General features: G+C 40.1%; 1 protein-coding gene across 9 annotated transcripts in view; it reads left to right on the forward strand.

Moving 5' to 3' along the window:
- The first annotated feature begins 776 nt into the window (after nucleotides 1-776).
- FIP1L1 (factor interacting with PAPOLA and CPSF1) overlaps nucleotides 777-23,485 on the forward strand; it is a 35,510-nt gene continuing 12,801 nt past the window's right edge. For 2 of the 9 annotated variants that reach the window (XM_063135776.1, XM_063135778.1), the window contains exons 1-12: nucleotides 778-909; nucleotides 4,368-4,407; nucleotides 6,883-6,943; nucleotides 8,179-8,282; nucleotides 9,113-9,174; nucleotides 9,721-9,828; nucleotides 10,391-10,521; nucleotides 10,811-10,879; nucleotides 13,997-14,106; nucleotides 17,052-17,159; nucleotides 20,070-20,163; nucleotides 20,915-21,071. In XM_063135776.1, coding sequence (XP_062991846.1) covers nucleotides 822-909; nucleotides 4,368-4,407; nucleotides 6,883-6,943; nucleotides 8,179-8,282; nucleotides 9,113-9,174; nucleotides 9,721-9,828; nucleotides 10,391-10,521; nucleotides 10,811-10,879; nucleotides 13,997-14,106; nucleotides 17,052-17,159; nucleotides 20,070-20,163; nucleotides 20,915-21,071 — 1,132 coding nt within the window. In that variant the 5' untranslated portion in view covers nucleotides 778-821. Of the gene's footprint in view, nucleotides 910-4,367; nucleotides 4,408-6,882; nucleotides 6,944-8,178; nucleotides 8,283-9,112; nucleotides 9,175-9,720; nucleotides 9,829-10,390; nucleotides 10,522-10,810; nucleotides 10,880-13,996; nucleotides 14,107-17,048; nucleotides 17,160-20,069; nucleotides 20,164-20,914; nucleotides 21,072-23,485 lie in introns of all 9 variants that reach the window. The other 7 variants (XM_063135777.1, XM_063135780.1, XM_063135782.1 and 4 more) reach the window with 7 other exon arrangements.

Here is a 23,485-nt window from a genome sequence, read left to right on the forward strand (position 1 = left end):
TCGATGGAATGGGAAATACCGTGTGTGTGTTGAAACAAGTGAATAAATCTTCACCTGGTTGTACTCATCTGCGTATTGACTTGGGTCTAATTACTGTAGTGCTCTGAAAATTTAAACCGTGAAGCATATCATAGGCATTCATAGTGGAGGTGAATGAATTTTATATTTTAAAAACCAGGGATTTGGTTTGGGGGGAAGCCTAGATGCCTTCTTGGGGAACTCCTCCTAAATTCTCTAGGATGTACGGCCAGTCCCAAGAATGCAATTTGAGGCCGCAACCCTGCGCATGTTTACACCGAAAGAAAGTCCTATAATTCCCAGCATGTCTCCAGCCAGCAAGGCTGGCTGAGGCATGCTGGGAATTGTAGGACTTCCCCCCCTCCCTCCGGTGTAAACATGCTTAGATTGTGCCCTTCCTCAAGAAGTCCCATTGATCTCGGCGGGACTTACTCCCAAGTAAGCCCTCTTAGGAGAGCCCTCGCCATAGCGCCCAAAGAGCCTTCGTTGTCCCCTTTCTGTATCGTCCACAGCCTAACTCTCGGGAGGAAGGAGAGAACACTTCCCGGCTCCTCGTGGGAAGCCGAGTCTGCCCCTTCCTGCTTGTGTCAGTCACACAGAGTCGGGGGGAGGGGAAGCGCAGACCAAGGCGCTGTAGTGCTGCTGCTGCTGCTGCCTCTCGGCTTCTCCGAGGGCGGCGTTATTATTGCCGCCGCCACTCTTCGCGGGGGAGGGGCGAGCACTGCGGAACGCGCTTTAGCGAAGCGTCGCCGGGGTCTTGCGCAGGGCTTGTGGGTCTAGTGTTGCTGGGCGGGGAAACAGCCATGTCGGCGGGCGGCGAGGTGGAGCGACTGGCGGCGGACCTGAGCGGGGCCGGCGCCGGGGATGAGGAGGAGGAGTGGCTCTACGGCGGTACGAATCTGTCTCCTACCCCGCTATCCCCGGTCCTCTCAAATGTGCTCGTGTCTCTCTACCTCTCGCCCCCCACCCCATTTTAATTTGGGCCCTGCCGGACGGCGGGGGACGCTAGGCCCGGGTGCCAGGGGCGCAGCGGCGGCGTGCCGGTTGCAGGCCTTACTCGGGGCCTGCTCTTGCCAGGCCCGTCTTCTCTGGCTCTGGAAGCGCGGAGACTCCGGATTGTCGGTGCTGCTCGCCTAGTAGCCCCTGCAGCCAGTGTCCCTTTATTTTTCTCCATCTTTTAAGAAAACCGAGTAGGCCCCTCCTTTATCTCTGGATCTGTGGCTACTGCCGCTGTTTCTCTGGAAATATATATGTTATATATTCATCGGTTCCCCTCCTTACAAATATATACACAGCCGACTTAATATAAAGTGTAGTCTTAGGCACCTTTTCTGGAACTATTGAAGTCTGCGGGACTTTCGATGTACATGTGTAGGATCGCGCCGTACGAGGCCTCTCTGCGGAGCGGGGTGGGGGTTGTAAAGTGCAGTGGATAGATCTGGTTCTGAAAAAAGGCAGGAGCATCTATTACGTTCCCTACTTAAGGCCTCGTGTTTTTGGAAACAGGTCAACGCAGGACCAATTTCCGATTCGTTAGCACCATTTCTTCCTCTCATCGCCCCCCCCACCCCCCGGTGCCTATATTTTTAATGTTCTGTAATCCAGCCACCATATTGATGCACTTCCTGTATCTGTGGAGGTGGCCGGGTTCTTTGAACCGGTAGTGACTTCAAATGTTTTGTATTATAATTTCAGAGCGTCTACTATGTGCTACTTCTTGGTAAAGTAAACCATGAGGATTAGGGGAGGTTAGAAATCTAGTAGCAATGCTCAAGCTGTTCTGGTGTTAGGTATAGCAAACAAAGGACCCCGTATTTTTAAACTAAACTTTTGAGTTATTTATTTATTTTTATTTATTAAAACATTTATATCCCACCCTATATCTCAAGGATCTCAGGGAGGCGTACAGAGCAATTCATACATATAAAACAGAATAAATCTACAATTCTAAAACCAATTAAACCATTAATATGTTAAAGCCAATATGAAATAATTTAAACAGTAAAATCCAATTAAAACAAGACAGTGTGCAGGCTGGTGGATTTAGCCATCAAAGGCTTTGTTAAAAAGCCATGTCTTAACCTGGCGCCGAAATAGAGCCAGTTCCGGTGCCAGTCAGGCCTCCAGGGGGAGGGCATTCCACAGCCGGGATGTCACAACAGAGAAAACCCTCTCCCATGCCCCACCATAGTGTATATCTTGTGTTGACAGATACCAGGTCTCGGGCAGGCAGATAGAGAGAGGCGCTCCCTCACGTATCGAGGTCCCAAGCCGTTTAGGGCTTTAAACATCATTACCAACACTTTGAATTCTGACCGGAAACGTATTGGCAGCCAGTGCAATTCCTTTAAGACTGGTGTTATATGGTCTCTATGAGATGTTCCAGCCAGCAATCTAGCTACTGCAGTTTGCACTAGTTGCAACTTCCGAGTTGTCTTCAAGGGCAGCCCCATGTAGAGTCCATTGCAGTTGGTGTTTTTTGCAAACATAATGTGGAGGGGGGACTGGAGGAAGAGTTAAGGTACAAGGAGAAAAGGTTACAACTTACAAGGAGAAAATGATTTATGTGGAATAGAATACACGTTCAGTCAAGTTAAAAGGTGTTTAAGGAGGGCAGCTAGGTATATATGTCAGTGTGTGCAGCTTTTATATCTAAATAGATGTGGGTGCTGTTCCCAATAGCTGTATGTTCAAATGTAGAAAGGGTAGTAAGATCTCAGTGGGGATTTGTCCTTCCAGTTTTCAGAGTATGAGCCTTTTTGCAGTCATGAGGACTTGTGAGAATGTTTTTCATTGGCCATTACAAAATAGCCAAAGCACTGGAATATAGTTCAGATGTATGAGAACATCTGCGTGTTTTATTGATATCTCTAAAATTAACACATAGGCAGATCACCACCACAGTAACAGATATAGGGGAAGCCCCATGTTGATCAAAGGTGCTTGTTGCACAAGCCCTGCAATAAAGGGCTTGAATGTTATGGCTAGAAACCAAAGTCGTCATTGTGCTACCTCTTCCATGGGATTGCTTTATGAACTTCAGCAGAGAGGGGGAAATTGTGAATGTCATGACAAGAACTCTGCTGGATCAGACCAAAGGCCACTCTTGATTAGCAATCTATTCCTATTGAGGCCAACCAGATACATGGAAAGCCCACGAACAGGGCATGAGCACAATTACAGCTTCTGTTCCACAGCAATTGGTATTGAGGGGCATACGGTCTCCGAGGAAATATATAACCATCGTGACTAGATAATATATAACCATCATGACTAATAGTCATTGATAACTGTACTCTCCAGGAATTTGTCTAATCTGCATTTACAGTCATCCAAGTTGATTTTCCCAATGGCTTTAAATTGGCCATTGGAAGTTGGATCATACCTTAGAATAAATTATTTTGTTATACATTCTGCCCATGGGAAAGAATTTAGATTAGAATTGCCATTTTATTTGTTTTAACATCCATAGCTTCATGACATGCAGAGTCAACAGGTAAAGTATTTCCCTAAAGTTGCAGCAAGCGGAAGCTTTTTGTCTGTTGATTTTCTGCCAGTCAGGCAGCTGTTAAAAACACAGAAGCTTAACTGTCAAAGAGTGGGGTTGGTAATGGTAATTTAGATCTAGATGTGCTTGTGTTCAGACATAGATGTGCTTGTGTTCAGACATAGATGTGCTTGTGTTCAGAGAAATCAGACTTTCTAATACCAAACTGTTTGACAAGGTAATGAGAAGGAAACTTGGGATGAAATTCTGCTTCTGTTTATATTAACGGAGGACTTGTCACTTCAATTATCTCTACAAACACCTCTATAAACAGACAAGGTTAATCTGTAAAATTAATCTGTAAAATTCCACTGATGCATAACCATCGAAGCCATTGGGGACTATTTAGAATCTGACCCTAATTCTCTTATTTGCACAAATCTTAAATGGTATACCTTTGAGCACAATATAAATTTACTTCTATCTGATTTATATTTAATTAATGAGGCCCATCTTTGGACAAAGTTCTCCAGTATTCCATTGACTACAGTTATGGTTGCCACCTCCTTTCCCTCCTTGTTGTTGTGCTTACAGGGCAGCTTGAAACACAAAAAACTAAACAAACTTTTCCAGCAACAAAAAGAAATACTTACATTTCACTTGCATAATTTCTCAGTGTCAGGTATGGAGCAGGGCTGGTAGGAAAGCAAGGAAACGTAACTAAACAGACTTCACAGAGGTTTGAAAAGCACAGTGGAAATTTGAAAAATAGACATACGCTTTTAGTATCAATTAGAATGTGAAATTCTGTGAGGGATTTATGTCATTATATCAAAGAATATAATGTTTTTGCTTTTTGTAGATGAAAATGAAGAAGAGAGACCAGAGGAAACACCTGCCAGGTAGGTATTCTATGACTTATGTATCTTTGTAGCATTGGGTTGAAAATGTAATGAATTCCTTTATATTATTTCTTGGTGACTTGTTTTTTATTGAAACTCAGAGATCCTGTACTTAATTCCCCTCTATATCTTTGCAACGTTATCCTGATATGTATGTGGAATGTATGAGATGTTTATAGCTAAATCTCCTAATAGAGGAAGAAATCCTGTGGCCCTGAGACAGTGTCCGTGGGGCCGTAGAATTGTCTGGTTTACTGGCTTTGAGATCAGAGACATGGTTTACTAGCTCCGACCTCAGAGCCAGTAAACCATGCTCCCCTCCCTCTCGTTTCTCTGCCTCAGAAACCTGTGTGGAAATGGGGAAAAGAGGGTGCTCTCGGGGAAGAGTTCGAGACCACGGCAACTTCCAATACTCACCCTAGCCTCCTTCCTTCCCACTCCAAAGCGCTGCAGTTAGATGAGTGAAATTGCCCATCCAGCAGAAATGCAAGGCAATGTGGAGCAGGGAGGCGAGGATTGTGTCCATGCTGTGGCTGCCCTGCATTAGGATACACGGCAGCCATTGACTTTGGAGGCTGCCAACTATCAACATAGGATTGCTCCCTTAATTACTGAAAATACTTGCATGGGGTGATGTATGCAGTATTATGTGTTTCTCTTTTGCTAAATCTGTCATTCCCCTTCTGTAGCGTCTTGTTATACACCTGCTGCAGCAGGTCTCTGTGTGACAAGTTTACTGTGCTAAATTGCTGTCACTGAATTGGGGTAACAGTCTTTGAAAACCTGTTTTGAAAATATTCCTGATTGTGTTTTCATATGTTATATTTACAAAATTTTACTGCAAATACAGGAAGTCATAGACATGGTTTGCATGTAATGACAACCGAAAGTACAGGTTGTTGAATCGTGGATTGTCATTGTGAAGTTCTGCCCACCTGTGTCATCTTGGCTTCATCCGAGACACCCACAAGCTACCTGACAGGACTATCCATGCCACTAGCACCCAGGACCATTTCAATCCCCCCTGTGCTAATGATGTGTGCGAGAGTTTTGGCCTACTGCTGCTGCTTCTGGCTCGACTTTATTATCTAGGCTCCTCAGCCCAGCAACCTAGCCCTCAGTTTCCCATTCTGCTGCCACCATTAATTGTTCTCTCCTCAGTCATTCCTCCACAAACCACACCAGTTGGTTAAAAGCAACTAGAATTTATTAACATAAGTAAGTGCGTGAGCAAGCTTATTAGTTTCCTTAGTTGAAATGCGTATGGCTACAACCTTCTAAGCGTATTGGTTTCTGTCAGTTCTTTCTTACAAGGTTCCACTATATAATACTTTTGTCTATATAAACTATCTTTAGTCTTATAAAATCATTCGCTTCTCTCATATATCACTGTTCTCCTCACAGAATCATACACACATTCCTTAATCACTCCCTCTACCCCGCTTTTACTCTTTGCTTCACAGAATCCTAACCCTCACACCCTTCTGTCTCATATCATATACTCTTTATTTAACTAACATGCTGTCAGCACAGACTCTATATAAAGCTACATTTCTCCAGCTCCTCCCACTCACACAGGCAATCCAAGCACTCCCCCTCCACGAATCCAACCTGTGCATAGAAATTGTAAGTACATATAGGCCTACTTACTTCCTGGAACTTTATGCATAATATAAACCATTAATTTACATTTAATGCATATTAAGGCAGCTGAACATCACAGTCATTACATGCGAAACCTGCCCTATGGCTGTGGATCATTATAGTAGTATTCTTGATGGTTATTTCCCCATAACTTCTATAAACCACCCTGAGAGCTATGGGGTGGTATATAAATGTAAATAATAATAATAATAACAATGGTACAAATTTATTCTGGTTTGAGCCTGAGAATTTTTTAAATCCTACCTGTTTGTGTTCTCCAATGAGGGCTTTCTCTTCAGTTCAGTTTTATTTTTCATAGTGGTAGTTTTTTGTTTTTATTCTCAGCCCAAACCTTTGAGGTAGAATGGTTTGTTATAAATCTTATAAATGTTTGGCTGATTAAAATGTGTTGGTATTCATCAGTATCTAGGCAACATATGTAGAATTTTTCCTTAAATGATAATTCATTTATAATAAAATGATACTTCCAGCTTTAAGTTAAATCTACATGGTATGCATAACATCAGCAAGTGGTAAATTCCTCTGAAAAATAAAGACAGTCTTGTAGCTAGTGGTCCACATTACAACACCCCTCACAAACCGCATTAAAATTAATGGAGAACAGTACTGCTGCTGTACTTCATTAGTTGATTGTATCTTAATGTAGTATCCATAAATGTAGATTGTCTTGAAAATAAGTTGTGTCTAACAAAAATATAATTTCTGTAAAACATGAGTAGTTCTTACATAATCTGGTTTAAATGAAACTGATTTTTTATTACAAAATATACCCTACCACCTACTAAATAGTTAATGGTTTTTGTTTTTAAGTGCTCCGCCCACAACTGGAAATGAAGAAGAAGCAGCTGCTGAAAATGGTGTAGCGGAAACGGTAGTAGCAATAAAAAAAGCATTGTAGAAAAATTAATTAACATTCTTTGATTCTGAGCAAACTATTGTGATAGCTTATGCGATCTAGTCAGTGTGTGTTCAGTTAAGCCAACACAGATGCCAAATGATCTGAAAAATACAGATGTTGATGGTATGCTTCCTAAAATTGCCCTTAACATTGAAAGTCTGTTCACTGGTCTGTTCCCGGGCAGAATTCAGAGTGCTGGTTATGATCTATAAAGCCCTATATGGGTTGGGACCAGGTTTCCTGAAAGACCAGCTTCTCCTATACAAGGCTGCATGGCTCTTAAAATCTTCTGGAGAGTCCCTTCCTTTGAGACCGCTGCCTTCAGAGGAATTCTTTGGTGGCTGCTCCTCTGCTGTGGAACTCCTTCCAAGAGAGCCTAGGTGTCGAATCCCACTCAGGTTTACTTAGAGTAGACCCAACTGAAATTAAGCAATCTTAAAGCTCCTAGACATTGCCTAGGGAAGTGGGAGTCAGAGATCTGCCCTGCAGCTAGTGCTGGAAGAACTATGCTGGCTGGTCTAGATCAGGAATGTGACCTCAGAGAGAGGGGGGAAAGAGGGCATTTCCATGAGAGGAGAGGAGGCTGGAGAGACCAGGATACAAGATATCCTTAGGCCTCTCCAGCATCTGTGGCTCTGCTTTTGAAGCACCGTTGCTCGATGGACAAAGAAACCCATCCAGCAAAAAATGCAGGTGGAAGGAAAGGGAGGTGAAGATCACCTCTGCCGCCCCTCCTGCCCTGCATTGGATAATCGGAAGCTTCTGTGTTTAGGGGCTTTCAGTCATTGTGGGTACAGTTGTTAGGATTACGTCCTCATGAAGGTAGCATACATCGTGCTCAGTATTTTTTTTCATTGGGCATTATGGGCATCATTTCTGTGTCATTTGCAGTAGATTAACAAAGTAGGTTACCCAAGTCTGAAGTCTGCCCACTCATAATATAAAGAGACTGGAGTTATGAAGCTAGTTAAATGTATTGTTGATTCTTGCTTGAAATACTTAAGTATAACTTCAATACTTCTTTGTTCTGCTCACCATTTTAGGTTTGGAACTTCTTAAAAGCTATAAATACTATCCAGAATATTGGAAATATACCATACATTTACATTAATTTTTCGTTAAATATTTGTCATGAAAGCACGATAGTGAAATTTAATTTGGTTTTCCTAGTCACTAGATTACGTATTTCTAATGTGTTTTTCTAATAGAAAGTGACAGAGACCGAGGATGATAGTGACAGTGATAGTGATGATGACGAGGATGATGTTCAGGTCACTATAGGAGATATTAAAACAGGAGCTCCGCAGTATGGGTAAGTTGCCTGCTGGCTAAGCGTCTGAATTCCTTGGCACGGCAGTAATGGCTCAGATCTGAGGCAGGCTTGTGAATATTTACTTCCCTTGACACATGTGGCAAGTAATAGTTGCCTCCAGACAAGCAAGCATGAATGTTAGAAGAAAGCTGTGGGGTGTGTTTGTTTTGTTTATGACTAACACACACACGTGTGTTTGTGTGTGTGTGTGTGTGTGTGTGTGTGTGTGTGTGTGTGTGTGAGAGAGAGAGAGAGAGAGAGAGAGAGAGAGAGAGGTTGCAGGCAGACCAGCAGCTATTATTTTGGGTCCCCAAATGACATTGGATTACAGTTCCCATCATCCCCAGCTAGCAATGTCACTGATGATGGGAATTGTAGCCCAACAAATGGGGACCCAACATTGGGAAAGGCTGAAGTAGTCATTTATGTGTGCTTTATTGTCAGTCTACTCCATGGGAAAACATAAAACTCAAAGTATTTTTTTTGCTGCTGTCAAGCATTTTTACTATTATGCAATTAGTGTCCAACTGATTGTAGGGAGCAGAGCTTTAAAAATGATGGAAAATCAAGATATTTCAGTCTAAATTTGGAAATCAATTCTTGTGCTGCAGGTTCAATGAAACTTGGTTTGAAGTGGGAATGTGATGTTAGCAAGTTCAACTAGCATCCATTATTTGCACATAAAACAAAGACTAAAACAATTTATCTACCCTACAAAAGGAAAACTTAGAATTTGAGAATCATACTAGCATCATATTCCCACTTTAAACCATATGTTTCATTGTTTACCTTCCTTTTTCTGCATGTAATATATGAATGTTATTTTTTAGGTATGGAGCAGCACCAGTGAATCTAAATATTAAAACAGGAGGGCGATCTTATGGATCTTCTGGTAAGTATCTTTTGAGGTCTCATAACTAATAAAAAGGGTCTATTATGCAGCATTAACTATTGAAGATCTCATTCATTATAGTGTAACAACTAATTAGAAAAACAACAGTCATGATGCATTGATGTGTGATTGTAAAAATACTAATTTTAGCCTTTTTGCTCTCATAAGTTGAGTTGCAAGCATATCCTCACAATAATGAGTCACACAATAGTCTTATTAGGTAGTCTGTTTTTTTATTTTTTTTATTTTTTATTTATTGGTTTGAGAGATGCTCCCAGGGCTCTGACTGAATGTCATGTCTGAGATCTCCACTGGCCAAATTCAACATTGAATGTAAATTTTGATTATTAAACAGTCAATTGCAACTGTGCACAGGTTATTTTGTTTTTGCTTTCTTTTTCTGAAGTAGCAATTTCATTATTTCTCATTATATGCCAAACTCATAAATACTAGCACAGTGCTTAATACAAGCGGCAAATACTTTAATTCTAATGTAGAATTCTTAATATGGTCACATGAAGTTAATTTATTAACACTTCTTGATAGGGGCAAAAGTGAAAGGAGTCGATCTTGATGCACCAGGAAGCATTAATGGCGTCCCACTATTAGAAATTGACTTGGATTCCTTTGAAGATAAACCTTGGAGAAAACCAGGTAAGAAACTTTGCACTGAAATTTATATCATGGTAGAAATTTGTAGTGAAATTGGGCAAGTGAGCAGAAATATGGATTTTTCATGTAGTAAATAAGCCGTGGTTCAATGAGAATTATAGTGCTTGTTACTGCACAAAACGCAACATATGATTAAGGAAGCCATTGCTGCTATTTCCTGTAAATACGTTGAGGATAACTATTATTCCAGGCAGCTGAATTTTGATATATGAGAATATGCCAGTGCATCTTTTACAGGTATCCATCATTTGAAAAGACTTCTTAACTTAAATGAATAATGCCTACTAGGAATTTTCTGGTTTACTGCAATTTTGGCTTATATGACATAGTGCTTGGTAAATTTCCCTCTCTTTTGAAACACAATTAGATAATTGTTACTGGTGGCTGTAGAAAATAAAGCAGGAGGGTGTGCTTTCAGAAGCGACTCCTTTCCAACTATATTTCATTTACAACAGCTGAAGAGCTTGGTGGCAGACGATTCGTGCTCTTATTCTCTGCCAGTTGCATTTAACTCTCAGAATGTCTCCTTTTTCCTTTTTTTAAGGTGCTGATCTTTCAGATTATTTCAATTACGGGTTTAATGAAGACACCTGGAAAGCATACTGTGAAAAGCAAAAGAGGATACGAATGGGGCTTGAAATTTTGCCAGTTACCTCCACTACAAATAAGATTACGGTAATGAATAGAATCTCTGGTTATCAAATTATGGAAAGGCTTTTCCTTCTGAAGCTGAAATAGTGCTGTTATCCACAGTGAGTGTTAGAAGCCTTTGTGTGGTTCAAAAGTTCATACCCTCCCTTCCTGTTCCTGTCATCCAGCAATTTTGCTCCATTTCTTTGTTGGCCTTTGTGTTGATAGTGTGGAACCACCAAGCTACGACTAGCTTGTAACCTGTTTTTAGTTGTAATGTAGCCCATCAGTCCATAATGTGGTGTTTTAATGGGCAATGTGTTATTTAACTTAGGCCGAAGACATTGCTATGGAAGTAACGCCAGGGGCAGAGATTCCAGATGGCACATACAATCTTTTTAAGGTGAATGTTGGTAAACTTTCCTTAGTCACTCTAATTGCTGTTTGCCATACCACTTCCAAGGTCTCAGTCTAAACACAAGTGGACATAGCTATTTTCCCAAGTGTTTTGTGTATCCTCCAGATGTCCTGCATGTAGAACCTTATTTGCTGCTGCAAGCCTGTGACTTGATGGCCTAATGTACTAATGATTGCTATGGCAGTTATTTAACGTCTTGTATGCTGCATCCTTTTAGTAAGATGAATTGCTACTTTACAGAAGTGTTGATGTTTAATGTATCTTTATTTTTTTGTCTAATATTAATTCAAGTAAGAAAATATGTTTAGAGTATGATCAGAACCTGTTCAATTGATGGTTTCTCTCCTGTTTTGGGTGGGGTGTGTGTCTAAATTTGGAATAGCCCATTTCTATATCCTTAGCTGTTTTCCAGGCAGTAGTCTGGTGCCTGGAACAATCTATCCCCTCATACATACCATAAAGCTGGTATCTGCTTGGAGTAAGGACAGAGGACAGACCGGCATTGGTAGACAGCCATTATTTGTGGCCTTCACTGACCCTTCCCCTCTGAGATACATGGAGGACTTGGCAGTGGAGGGTGGGGGGAGATTTTCGTTAGGCTTACCTTGGGTGCTTCGAGTGTTTCTAAAACCCAGTAGGAACACAGACATAAGACTCCACCCCTGCATACCAGAGGACTCCAGGGATAGGCAGTGTTTATCTCTTTCCTGCCCTGCATGAGCTGAGACAGACTTCCTTCATGCTGGTAAAGGGCAGGAGGTCACTAGAATAAAAGATATGGTCACCACTGGCAACTGCATTTGTGAATGTCTGAGTAAAAGCCACATGTTAAGGGAATATATATGCTCTAACTTAGATAGTGTAAGAAGATGGGCAGCGGTACTGAGGAACCAATGTACTTGTGGAAAAAAACCCTTTTCACAAAAAAAAAGTCATTTCAGAATGTACATGAGAGAGCAATGCAGTAAAACTTATATGAAAAGTACATAGAAGTTCATTATTCAAGAGAAATGTGGAACACTGCCTCCCCCCTCGCCCCCTGTTTAAATACTTTGTTATAGTCTGGTAAAATAGGGGCCAAATGGAGATTACTTTGTAGGCTGGATCTGGCCCATGGGCTGCATATTAACAGTATATTGTGTACAATTGTTTAATTCTTTATTTTGTCATTTCTAGATGGGAGATATTTTAGCCTTGCACAGTTCAGAACTGATGAGAGATGTTTTATGTAAGCTAAGGCTATTGGTGGCTGTATATTGCCTCCAGTATCAGAGGTAGAGTACCTCTGTATACTAGGTGTAAAGGAACATATGTGGGAGGATGCTTTTGCACTCATGTCCTGCTGTGGACATTCCATAGACATCTGGTTGACCACTGTGGGAACAGAATGCTGGTCTAGATAGGCTTTTGATCTTATCTAGCAGAGTTTATCTTTTGACTTGTGCAAATACTGTTCTTCAATCAAGGGTGTATGTAATCGTTCTGTTTAATATGCATGTTATATAACTTCACATGAATTTGTGCAAAGATTTTGGATGGGAAGCCATCAGCCAAGTTGAGTGTAAAGTGCTGTTCCAGCACTCTGTGCAGGAGAACTCATTTAAGCTAAATGTAGACAAAATAGATGCGATGATGATGATTTGAGGCTGGCTTCTCCTAGTTGGTTGTTTGCCTATGATTTTTTTTATTCAAATCATATATTTTTTCTCCAAGGACCCCAAAATGGCATTTATGCCTCACAACAGTCCTGAAAGATAGTAACATGCTCAAGTCCGCCTAACAAATTTCATAATTGAATGGGGATTTGAACCTGGATTTCCCACATTCAAACTCAAACAGTTGACAACTACACTGCGCATAAGCAGACTTGGGATGTTGCTGAACTGATTAGAATTCCATGTGTACTGATGGCCAGTAGTGCTATTCACTACCATTATCTGTGGAGAATATGAAGGCTACATGTACTTTATTGCCTTCAGGTAGGGGTGGATTTCTGGGTGGTCTAATACATGGTCTTAAAGGATGGGATGATAGGACTGTAGTAGTATCATGGTCCCTTTTCTGGCCATGGCCAGAAGAGCTGTGAAAAATGTCTTCTTGAGCAGAATTGGAACTGTGCACTCTACCTCTCCTGATTTATTTATTTATTTATTACATTTTTATACTGCCCAATAGCCGAAGCTCTCTGGGCTTTAAAATGCAGCACATAAGGCGATAATTAGTTGTACAATACTGCAGTGCTCTTTTTATTCAAACAATGGGAGAAGTTATTACCTCTTGTGTAGTGGTAACTTTTTCCTGCTCCAATCAAGTGGCTATTAGCACCCTTGACTATTATATAAAAAGTTCATGTTTAAGACAAAAAGCTGGAAAACTTAAGTCTGGATTTTTACAGTCTTCACTTAAGTGGCTTAACTTTGGAATTCTTAAATTTAGTGATACTATAAAATTCTACAGTGTATTATTGCCTTTTGGATGTTGTGGACTGGTATAATCTCAAAATGTGATGGTCAGATTTAATAAGAATATGACTGTTATGGCGCTGCTTTGCTTTTTCCTACAGATGTCATGAAGAACTGCTTTCCAATATTGGAGATGATATGAGTTGGCTTTTCTGCCTGGTAGAAACTTGGTTGTTCAAACAGTTCAAAATGTTTACTGTATCATTTTCAGTTTCTGGTCCACAATGAAGACATACTGTATTGAAAACTTTATGGAGGCTGCAGAATAATAATACAAATAATACAAATCTCTTTGGGGGTTCACAGAAAATAAGGTTATGTTCGCTCACCAGACATGCCAGTAGAATTTTTGATGATTCCCCCCCCCCGAATTCCCCCCCTTTGGTAGGACATATCCTCATGCTGCATCACAAACTGCTTTTGAAACTCACTCCCTTCCTTTTCAAAGAAGGTTTATCACAGAGCATTGCTTGAGAATCAAACCTCCCTTGGGCACATGGAAGTATTTCTGGGGTCTGTAGATTCAGGACATAATATTCCTGTACAAAATCTCCTAGGAGGTTTATTTCTGTATTTTGTTGGGAGAGATCTTTTATGCTAGATTAGATAATCTAATGAAAACACACACTTTATTCTGAAGGTGCAACAGGGCAGAACTGGAAACCTGGAGAAAGAAATACCGCTTCCTCCAACCAAAACTGAGTTTACTTCTCCTCCACCCTTATTCAAGACAGGAATCCCATCAAACAGGTCAGTTGGACAGTCATTTTCAAACTGCTACAGAGAGAAAATACTTCCAGGTTGCCACCATGTAAAGAAATGTTTGCATCTTCCTTTCAAAAATTATATTTTTCATCCTTCAGACTGTAAACCTAGATATGTGTAAAATGATATTGCTAGGAAAACAGAAGATATTTTATCATATTTAGCATAGTTGATGACTGGAATTGTAAAATGTTCATATTCTAGGTGCAAGCATCTGTGCTAGACAATAAACCACAGTAAGCTTCAGGTGTAAATGCTCCCCCTTCCATTTTTAGTACGTCCACAGGGATCGGAAGCTTTTGTATTTGATTAAATGCAACTTGTCAATTCCGTCTAGACTTGATAAACTGTGGTTAATCTTAAATATGTTTTGTTTGAAATCATGACTTATGAAGTTGGCTTATTTCTACAAACCATAGTTAAGATTAAGCACAGTTTAGGGTTCCTAGTAGGGGGGAAATATGTGATCCCATAGTAGGGGGGAAATATGTGAGCAGCATGTTTCCATAAATAAACCATGGTTTATGCTTCATTGTTTTGCTGTGGTCGAGAAACGTATAGAGTTGGGGTGGATTGGGTGGGGAAAACATGCTTTACTGTGACATCAAAACTGGCTCAGTGGGTTGGTTCAGGTGTTAATACCAAATCATGCCCTGGTATTAACAAACTGATCACATGATCCATTTGATAAGTAACTTTTCTGGTTTTGGCAAATCATAGTTTGTTGTAGAATCTGAACCAATAAACCTTGGTTTGTACAAGTGTTGCAAACTAGAATTAAACTAGAGTTTTATTTTATTCCTATTTTCCTAGGCATGCACAAGCTAAAGTTTGCTGGTTTTTCTTTTTTCTTTGAAAAACTTTTATTTTAAACTTCGAAAGCAAGTTGCCTTTTAGTTCTCATGGGGCCTGTTCAGAGAACATGCTAAGCCATGCTTAGGTCACTAACCTTTTTGCAGCAAATGGTTAGTGAGTGTTTTTAAACCATAGTTATATAGCTACCATGGTTAGGAATGGTTCACACGACATGCTAAGCCATAACGTTTAGCTCAAAACGCTTAACCACCGTGGCTTAGCATGTCTGAACAGGGTCCTTATATTTTATATTTTATTTTTTTGCTGTGGTGAAAAACCATGCAGAATGGTAAAAATCAGTATACTGGAGACAAAGAACATGAACTAGAGAGATGTTTGTACCCATTAATTTTTGAAGAGTTGCCCTTTTGGCAACCTTTAAATGCTTTTTGTTTTCAAAAAGCAGTTTGGGAAGTTAGTGGAAAAAATTAAAAAGGAAATGCCAATTGTGTGTTCCTTTTCCTCTGATTTAATCTATTTATAAGCTCCCATTTTTAATTTTTAGTAAATAAAAAAACTTAAACCTGCTTTAAAAATATAAGCATAAATACTTATGAAATACTATTGTATACTTAATTATGAAATATCCTGCCAAGCTCTCATGCTAATCAGTTGAACTTACTAGGTTTAACACATACTGTATTTCAGTGGTGGATGCACAGCTTGTATTATGTGTTGCAAGTGCATCTGCTTCAAGCTGAACATGGTCTTTGGTAAAAGAAGGTGTTTTAGGACTAGGTCAAAGAAAATAAATATAGTAAAGCTTTTGACCTCCTCTTCTTCCTCCTCTGTGTTGCCATGGCTTGCTTCATTTATTTTAAGCTGTCTATTTGAGCATTTCCTAATTTTGCTGGCATCCACACAAGTCATCTGGTAGAGTAATTTGATTACTAGCTTTGAGGTATTGGAAGATGACAGACCAATCTTGTCTCAGCTGAATTCCATGGGATTTACTTCCAAGTAAATGTGCATCAGGTTACAGCCTGAATTTTGCTTTCTCTACAAATCTGGGAAGCAAGACTGCTACACCTGTGCTGTGTTGCCATCATAGAAATTATTGACCTCCTTTGTACCTGTGTTTTCAGTCTCTTTAGAATTAGTATTGCAACACTGGGGGTCCGGGGAAAATACCAGGGATCCTCACAAGGAGTGGCTAGATAGGGTTTGAGAGCTGCAGGAAATGGCTATTTAGGAGAGATTGCACCATTATTTGATTGTTTAAAGGAGCAATATGGTTAGAGCTAGAGTTCAGCTGCAGTAATGTGGTAACACCGTCTTTAGTTGTCTCTTTCTTCGTAGGAGTGGATTAAGTCATGAGGAACCTGAACTTTTATTTATGTAGCATGTATTCCTTTGTCCCAGTTTGGATTATTTACTTGCCCAGTCAGAGTAACAATAAATTGGAAAAACCTGTCATGCTGTAGGATGGGATTTTGAATGAGGTTCTGAAAGTAAAACTCTTTTATAAATTATTGCAGTGCCCCAAACCAAAGTATAGTTGTTACATAGTTATAGTTATCATACTTGGAAGCCACCTTGCTAGGATTTTATCCTGAAAGGCAGAATATAAATAATTGTAATAAATAATGTTTCTATATAGAAATGCTGTGGTAGCGTTTGCATTGTAAATCTCCTTTGTTGGTTTCCGCTTCCTTGTTTGAAAGTATATGAAGGTTACTGCTATTTTGTAGCCCAATCTTAAGGCTTATATGCTTAGGATAGTGTATGGTGACAACCTTACAAGCTTAAGTACAATGACTGACATTATGTAGCATGCACTTTTTAAACCAACATACTATATATTTATCCCACAGAACCTAGATATTTTTAGATAACTAGTTAGTGGAATAGGAGTGGGGTTTAAACTTTGATTTCTAAAGGAGACTGGCCGTGTTAACATTTGAAATATACTGATGCCATCTCTAGTCTCATCAGTATTGATGCTACTATTTAGTGCTAGAAGGTGTGATGACTGAAGGTAATCCAGGAATGGGGTGGGTGGGGGAGAGAAAAGAGTCTCTAAGAAGGTAGAAACATAAGAAGAAAAGAAATACCTAGAACCTTTATCTCAGCAGAAACAGCGCCTCTTCTCAGTCGCAGGCGAGCACTGCAGCCAGAAAAGCCAGTTCAGGCATCGGGAAGTGGCATGATCGATATGGGAGGGCTGAGTCACCTGAACTAAGGTAAGACATTTTTTAAGGACATGATCCTTTTTGAGTTATAATGCTAATTTTTCTTATCAGTTGGACTTGTTTAGACAAAACTGCCATGTAGAGTAGCATTCTTGACTTAAGCGTATGGATAATCATAACTACACTCAATACATCCATGGACATGATAGAAAGAGTACTTTCTTTACATATACACTTATTACACAGTACAAAACTGTAGAAATTTTGAATATAGTAATATTGGGATTAACACACTAGGGGAAAGGATATTATTCATCCTAGTGAGTAAGATTGCCCACTAGGGGTAAGCATGTGTATTGTAATGGCTTACCAGCTGATTCCATGCAGAGTTATCTGCACTTATTGATTAATAGGATAGCCCAGCAACAGGATTACCAGGATGAGTATTTACTCAGTGAATATTTTACTATATTCCTACTGAGTTCCTACCAAGGCCAGACACAGTTTGACCCTTGAATTAACACCCTGTTACTTTCCCAGCTCAAAAATGAGCTGGAAGGCAAGAACTCAGGCCTTAGCTAGACCGAAGGTTTATCCCGGGGTCGTCCCTGCCTGTTCCCGGGATCCCCTATGTGTCATTTAGATGCACAGGGATGACCCCGAGACGATCCTGGGATAAACCTTAGGTCTAGCTAAGGCCTCAGTGTAGTAGAACAGTAGAACAAAGCCAATGTGAGCATGCTGCTTGGAATTGTGGGCCCATAGCATTGTAGTTCTAGCTCTGTAAATCATGATTTGTTTCCCCACCACCACCTATGTTGATTTATAGTGATGTAGTTAGGGATAGAAGCTTGAACCTTCTGATGTACTCTTTGTCTCTCTACTTGCTGCTACCATATGTCTATTTCTAATGAAAAATGAAGCTTCATCTTTTCCATAACAATTATTGTCTGTCCTGGCTTTACTGTCAGGAAAAATCTCTCTTCCCACCCCAACCCACTCTAACTAAAATGTAATAACCACTGTTGATAAGCTTGTGTTAATCTTCTGCTTTTAGTTTGCCTATTGCATGTTCACTTGAATCATTGTTGAAGATTTAGAGGCTTTTCTTAGGGTGTGTGTCCATCAGCTGTTTATGAATTTTGGCTCCTTTGTATCTAGCATGGTATTCATTCATTCTTATTTTTCACATCAATAGTGAGTGTTTTGAATTAGTTGCTTTTAATGATAAAGTCAGAGACTTGTTGCCAAAATATTTCACTTCTTTGGCTGCAGGCATTGTGCAGAGGTAGAAAAACGTTGATTCTTAGGCGGCAACCAATTTTTGCCTTACTTAATTATTAAGTTGAAAATAGTGTTTGTCAAATACTGTGTGTGAGAGAGGATGGAGGGATTTTGCAAATCGGCTATTAGCATGTTCATCCCTTATATAAGCTCTTCCCACATGCCTCCACTGTCCGCTCCCTCAGCCATATGAATCCTGGGAGGTAAAAATAATTCTTGAGAAAGAGAAAGTTCTTGTATGTTGGCTTTTTGTCATGCTTGGGGAGAGAGAGCACTTTGGCTTTATCCAAACTTGTTTTCTTTGGATGAGGACTAGCTCTATTAAAACTTAAGGGAGTCTTGCCATTTACTTCAAGTGGGATGTAAACTGTAACCTTTTGTTTTAAAACCACTCAACAAAGAAAGTTAGGGGCTTTGCTTCCTTTCTGTATGTGTCCTCAGGGTGGAAGGTAAAGCAGATTTGGAAAGCCTCCTGTCGATGCATCAAAGGCATTTATAGTTGAGGCATAACTGCCAACTCAAGAATGGTTCTTTCTGCCTCTTTGTCCTGTCTTCTGGAATCTAAGGCAACACTTCTTGCTAGAAATATGGCTCTTCGCTGCATGTTGGTATTAAAGTAGGAGTCCATAACAGGAGTCTAAATTTAGCTTGCTTGGGAAGCCAGCTGCCAACCTGGAGGCAAGGGGGACATTGGGAACAGTGACAAAAGGACTTCTTGTAGTCCAGGGGAGTATGGGACTGTCTTGGCGTACCACCTTGGCACTTTTTTCCAGTGACACTCCTGTCCAACTACTTGATTACCAGGGCGTTAGTGATTGGGTAGCTGGTTTGCTGTAATATATGTGCTACACAATGACTTGGATCACACAACATGGCAGCCATCGTGGTTTAACCCTTGAGGGGCAGTGGCACGTGCCCTTCTCTGTTACGAATATACAACCCTCGACTGGGGAATGCCGTAGCTTGCCATGTTGTGCAAACCTGGCACGAGTTATTTCAGGGCTAAACAACGCTTGCATAACCCTGGATCAGACCGTGGGTTATGTGAGGTTGTTATTTAATTTTCCCTCACTGGTTTGCATGACACGACGGTTGCACGTCCGGCGGTTGCAGACCAACAGTGGCAGATGGCATGGTCTCTCAAGGGTTAATTAACCCACAATGGCTGTTGTGTGGTCCTAACTGGCCCATTGTGGAACTGACTAACACTATTTCATCAGTATTTTCTTGTTTACATTGTCCTTCTACCCTTATGTACACTTCTGCAACTTTGTCTTCTACTGTCTCTACCTTGTTTTTTCTTTTCAATAAAAAGCAGGTATATACTAGCTCTGAATAGATAACTACTAAGATTTTCTTTTTGCTTATTGCTGCTGTTCCTGGTGGAGGATGTTCCTGATACATAATCATATGTTTAAAACACAAGCGTAGAGTGTTTCTTCTTGGGGACCGCACATTATCTATTAGAAAGAAGTATACTGTCTTTTCCTTTATAAGCAAAGAAGCAAGAAATGTCTCATCTGATTATCCTTGTTGAATAAGTTCCTTTTGAATCTTATATACATGTCACCTAAATAATTTGAGATGCATTTTCCTAAGTATTTTTCTTGATTATTTTGCTACTCAAGGATAAAACTACCATTGTAACATTTTTTTAAACTGTATATTCTTTTCCAGAAGGCTTTCTGGTACAATAGATGTAATTGGACAAACCATCACAATTAGCCGAGTAGAAGGAAGACGGCGGGCCAATGAAAACAGCAATATACAGGTTTCATGTTTCCTTCTTACCTGTGTATTACTAAAACAGGGAGGTTTCACTTTCACCTTTGCGTCAGTTTAGAAAGTATGCTAAGTGACTAGTGTCCTTAGTATGTTGTGGTCATAATTATTGGTACTGCTTTTGTAACATGAAAAGAGGTAATTTTTGCGTTTAAAGTTTTAATTTATGCCTTTCTCATTTGAAATGAGATCCTTTTGATCATTTTTGTCGAAGACGGTTACCAATTGTTGCTCCAGTGTTATATAGGTGTAATTTGATTAAATGATGCTGAATGTCCTCTGTGTTAATTCATTTAGAGAGCAATCCTGTGGTGCCTGGGAAGATGTTCCAAAGGCCATAGCATTCCCTGTTTGATGGCAGACAGAGAGGTTCACCCTTGGAGGAGGAGATCCAATCTTGGTTCTTCCTTCCCAATTTCTGCAGTAGCCTCTGAGCCCTCGGCAGAAGGTGAACCCCTTGACTGGTGTAACATAGGGTTCTTTCCCATCAAAAAAAAAAAAAGCACCCATGAAGGGGAAAACACCCAGCTCCCTCCTGACTTCCACTTTGCAAGAAAGAGCCCAGGATTGATTGGAGGCTCTGATATTGGAGCGCTCTGTCATTGAGCATAGGACTGCTCTCTTAATGTTAGAAGGCAAATGCATATGCTTCTTAGATTCAGAAAGACTTTGCTTATTATTTAATAAGGGTGAAAGTGTAGTTTTTCACTGTAAAATGTAACATGGATTTTATTTTGTAGGTTCTTTCTGATCGCTCCAGTACTGATGTGGACAACAATTTTTCCAAGCCTCCTCCATTTTTTCCTCCAGGAGCTCCTCCTACCCATCTTCCACCACCTCCTTTTCTTCCACCACCTCCATCTGTCAGTACTGCTCCCCCTCTGATTCCTCCTCCAGGTAAAAAAAAATACTTTGGCGTGTTTCTATTTCAATTGTTTTGTCCTAACATGAAGATGAGGTGTTCAGTGCATTGTTTGATTGATTTACAATTAAAATTGTGTCCTTGTGGTTTGCTTGAAAACTTTATAGTATTGCATTAGCTTCTCACAAAGACTTGCTCCTCTTTGTGAAAGATTTTTCATATCCATCTTTTTTCCCCAAGACTTTCACTGCCGTATTTCTTCGATTGTAAGACGCCATCGATTGTAAGACGCACACTAATTTCAGTACCACCAACAGAAAAAAAAACCTAAGACACACCCACGATTCTAAGACGCACCCATTTTTAGATATGTTTATATGGGGAAAAAAGTGCATCTTAGAATAGAAGAAATAGGGTATTTGCATTTTTCCCTTCTTGGGCAAAGTTTACCTGCATTTGCTGAGTTTTCCATTCACTTGCAACTTGCATCTCCTAAGGGCTGGAAACTGGTGGGCCCCAGGCAAAATTGGATCCGAGGAAGGTTGCGAGTTGGTGAACGAATGAGGAGGTATTAATACTGCCATCCTCCCATGACTGCTTCAAATTAAAGCAAAGAAGTTGAGATGTTAAAATTTCCATTAGTAAAGAAAATGACATATGGGCAGTATTTACTTTACAAACCTAAACTTTATTCAGTCGCCTATGAACATGAAATATGTATTATGCATTAAATGCAATATATCATGCAATACGCATTGTGTATCATTTAGCTAATATTAAAATATATTGGTTTGGATCCAGATTTAGGCATGTGCAACTGGGCTGTCGGAAGCGGATATCCCTGCTCCCTCCTACCCACGACAGCCCCTCTGCCCCCCTGAGAATGCTGCTACATGGAGGTTTAGGACCCTGCTGGATGGGTTGAGCTGTGGTGCAGCTGGGAGAGGGGAATCACACAAAATCGGGCAGAAGCGCTTTCTGTGAGTGGAGCTCTTCCATCAACAGAAGGCAGATCCTGGATCCAATCCATTATCTTTAAAAGTTGATTTATGAAATACAGTATACATTCCTATTTAGTTTATATTCAGACCATTATTAAAAATATAGTGACCACCAAGGTAATCAAGTATAACTTTATGCCATCTGGCAAATGAGCAACAGAAATCCATTGAAGATAAAAAATATCAACATGGTAGTAAATAGGCTATACCATTTGTTACATTAGTTTGATGTAGAATGTGGCGTATTATACACTATTGCACGGAAACAAATGACTGTGAAATAAAGTGAGCACCTGGTGATTAAGAGATCAGTTCCTCTTTCCCATATGAATTTCCCTGCCTACCTCTCTTTTTCCTTGGTTTATGTCAATCACAGTGCAGTGTAACATCTTCGTTGGACTTAGCCAACTTTTAACATTTAGTAGACTTTTTCTTGTAACCAGTGTTTGAAGTGGGTTTTCAAACCTTAGTTAAACGGGAATCTACAGATCTAGACATAATACTTCAGGCAAATAGCAAGTGTTTATTTATAGAAAGGCTTTGCCATCAAGGTTTGGGAGCTGAATACTAGACAAAGTATAAACTGGACTCCTAAATCAAATACCTGAACTTGTTCTGTATTCTCCAACATATGGAAAGTACTTAGGTAGGTACACACACACACACACACACACACACACACACACACACACACCCAATTTTCCACATCGGGTTTTTCCTGAATTTTTGTTTGGAGATTTCTGATCTCAGGAGGCAGCAACACCAGTGCATGACTTTTCGGTCATTTTCAAGCCAGGTAAATTTGGCAAGCATTGTATTGGAAAGTAAGGGAAAGAGAATTCTTGAGTGTACTGCACAACCACCCAACATCCACTGGTGCTTCTGGATTAACAGGAAGCATTGGGCAACCACGTAACATACAAGCTTCCACTTCCTTTCCCAGTGGGTCACTTCCTGAGCACAGACCATGATGCTGACAGAAAAAGTATACAGGGTCTGGGCTGCTAGCAAAGGTGGAAGCGCTTTTAATCCCTACACAAATGGCCTTGAGGGCTGGTTTGCATGGCATGGAGGGGCCATGCAATCCAGCCCTGAAGTAAGATAGTCTTGACTGCATTGAGGGCTACTCCCTTTCTTTTCCTGCCCTTGTATTTAAAAAAAGAAAAAAGCTTATATATTCTCCAAAACATAGAGATAAAAAGGGATTCTCAGCACCTTTTTTTACATTCTTCAGATGATTCTCAGAGATCTATATTCTCTTTTTTTAACAAGAATGGCAAATGTTTGTCTCTTTCGGACTTTCAGATAACAAAATAGTGTTCTTTGTGTGTTTTACATATATGCAAGCTAGAAAAAGCGCCGTGAATTTTTTTTTCTTACAGTACAATCATAAGTATGTATACTTGGAGATCAGTTCTCACTGAGTTTATTTGGACTTAACTCTGTAG

This window comes from Elgaria multicarinata, chromosome 10, assembly GCF_023053635.1.
Source record: "Elgaria multicarinata webbii isolate HBS135686 ecotype San Diego chromosome 10, rElgMul1.1.pri, whole genome shotgun sequence".
Classification (NCBI taxonomy): Eukaryota; Metazoa; Chordata; class Lepidosauria; order Squamata; family Anguidae; genus Elgaria; species Elgaria multicarinata.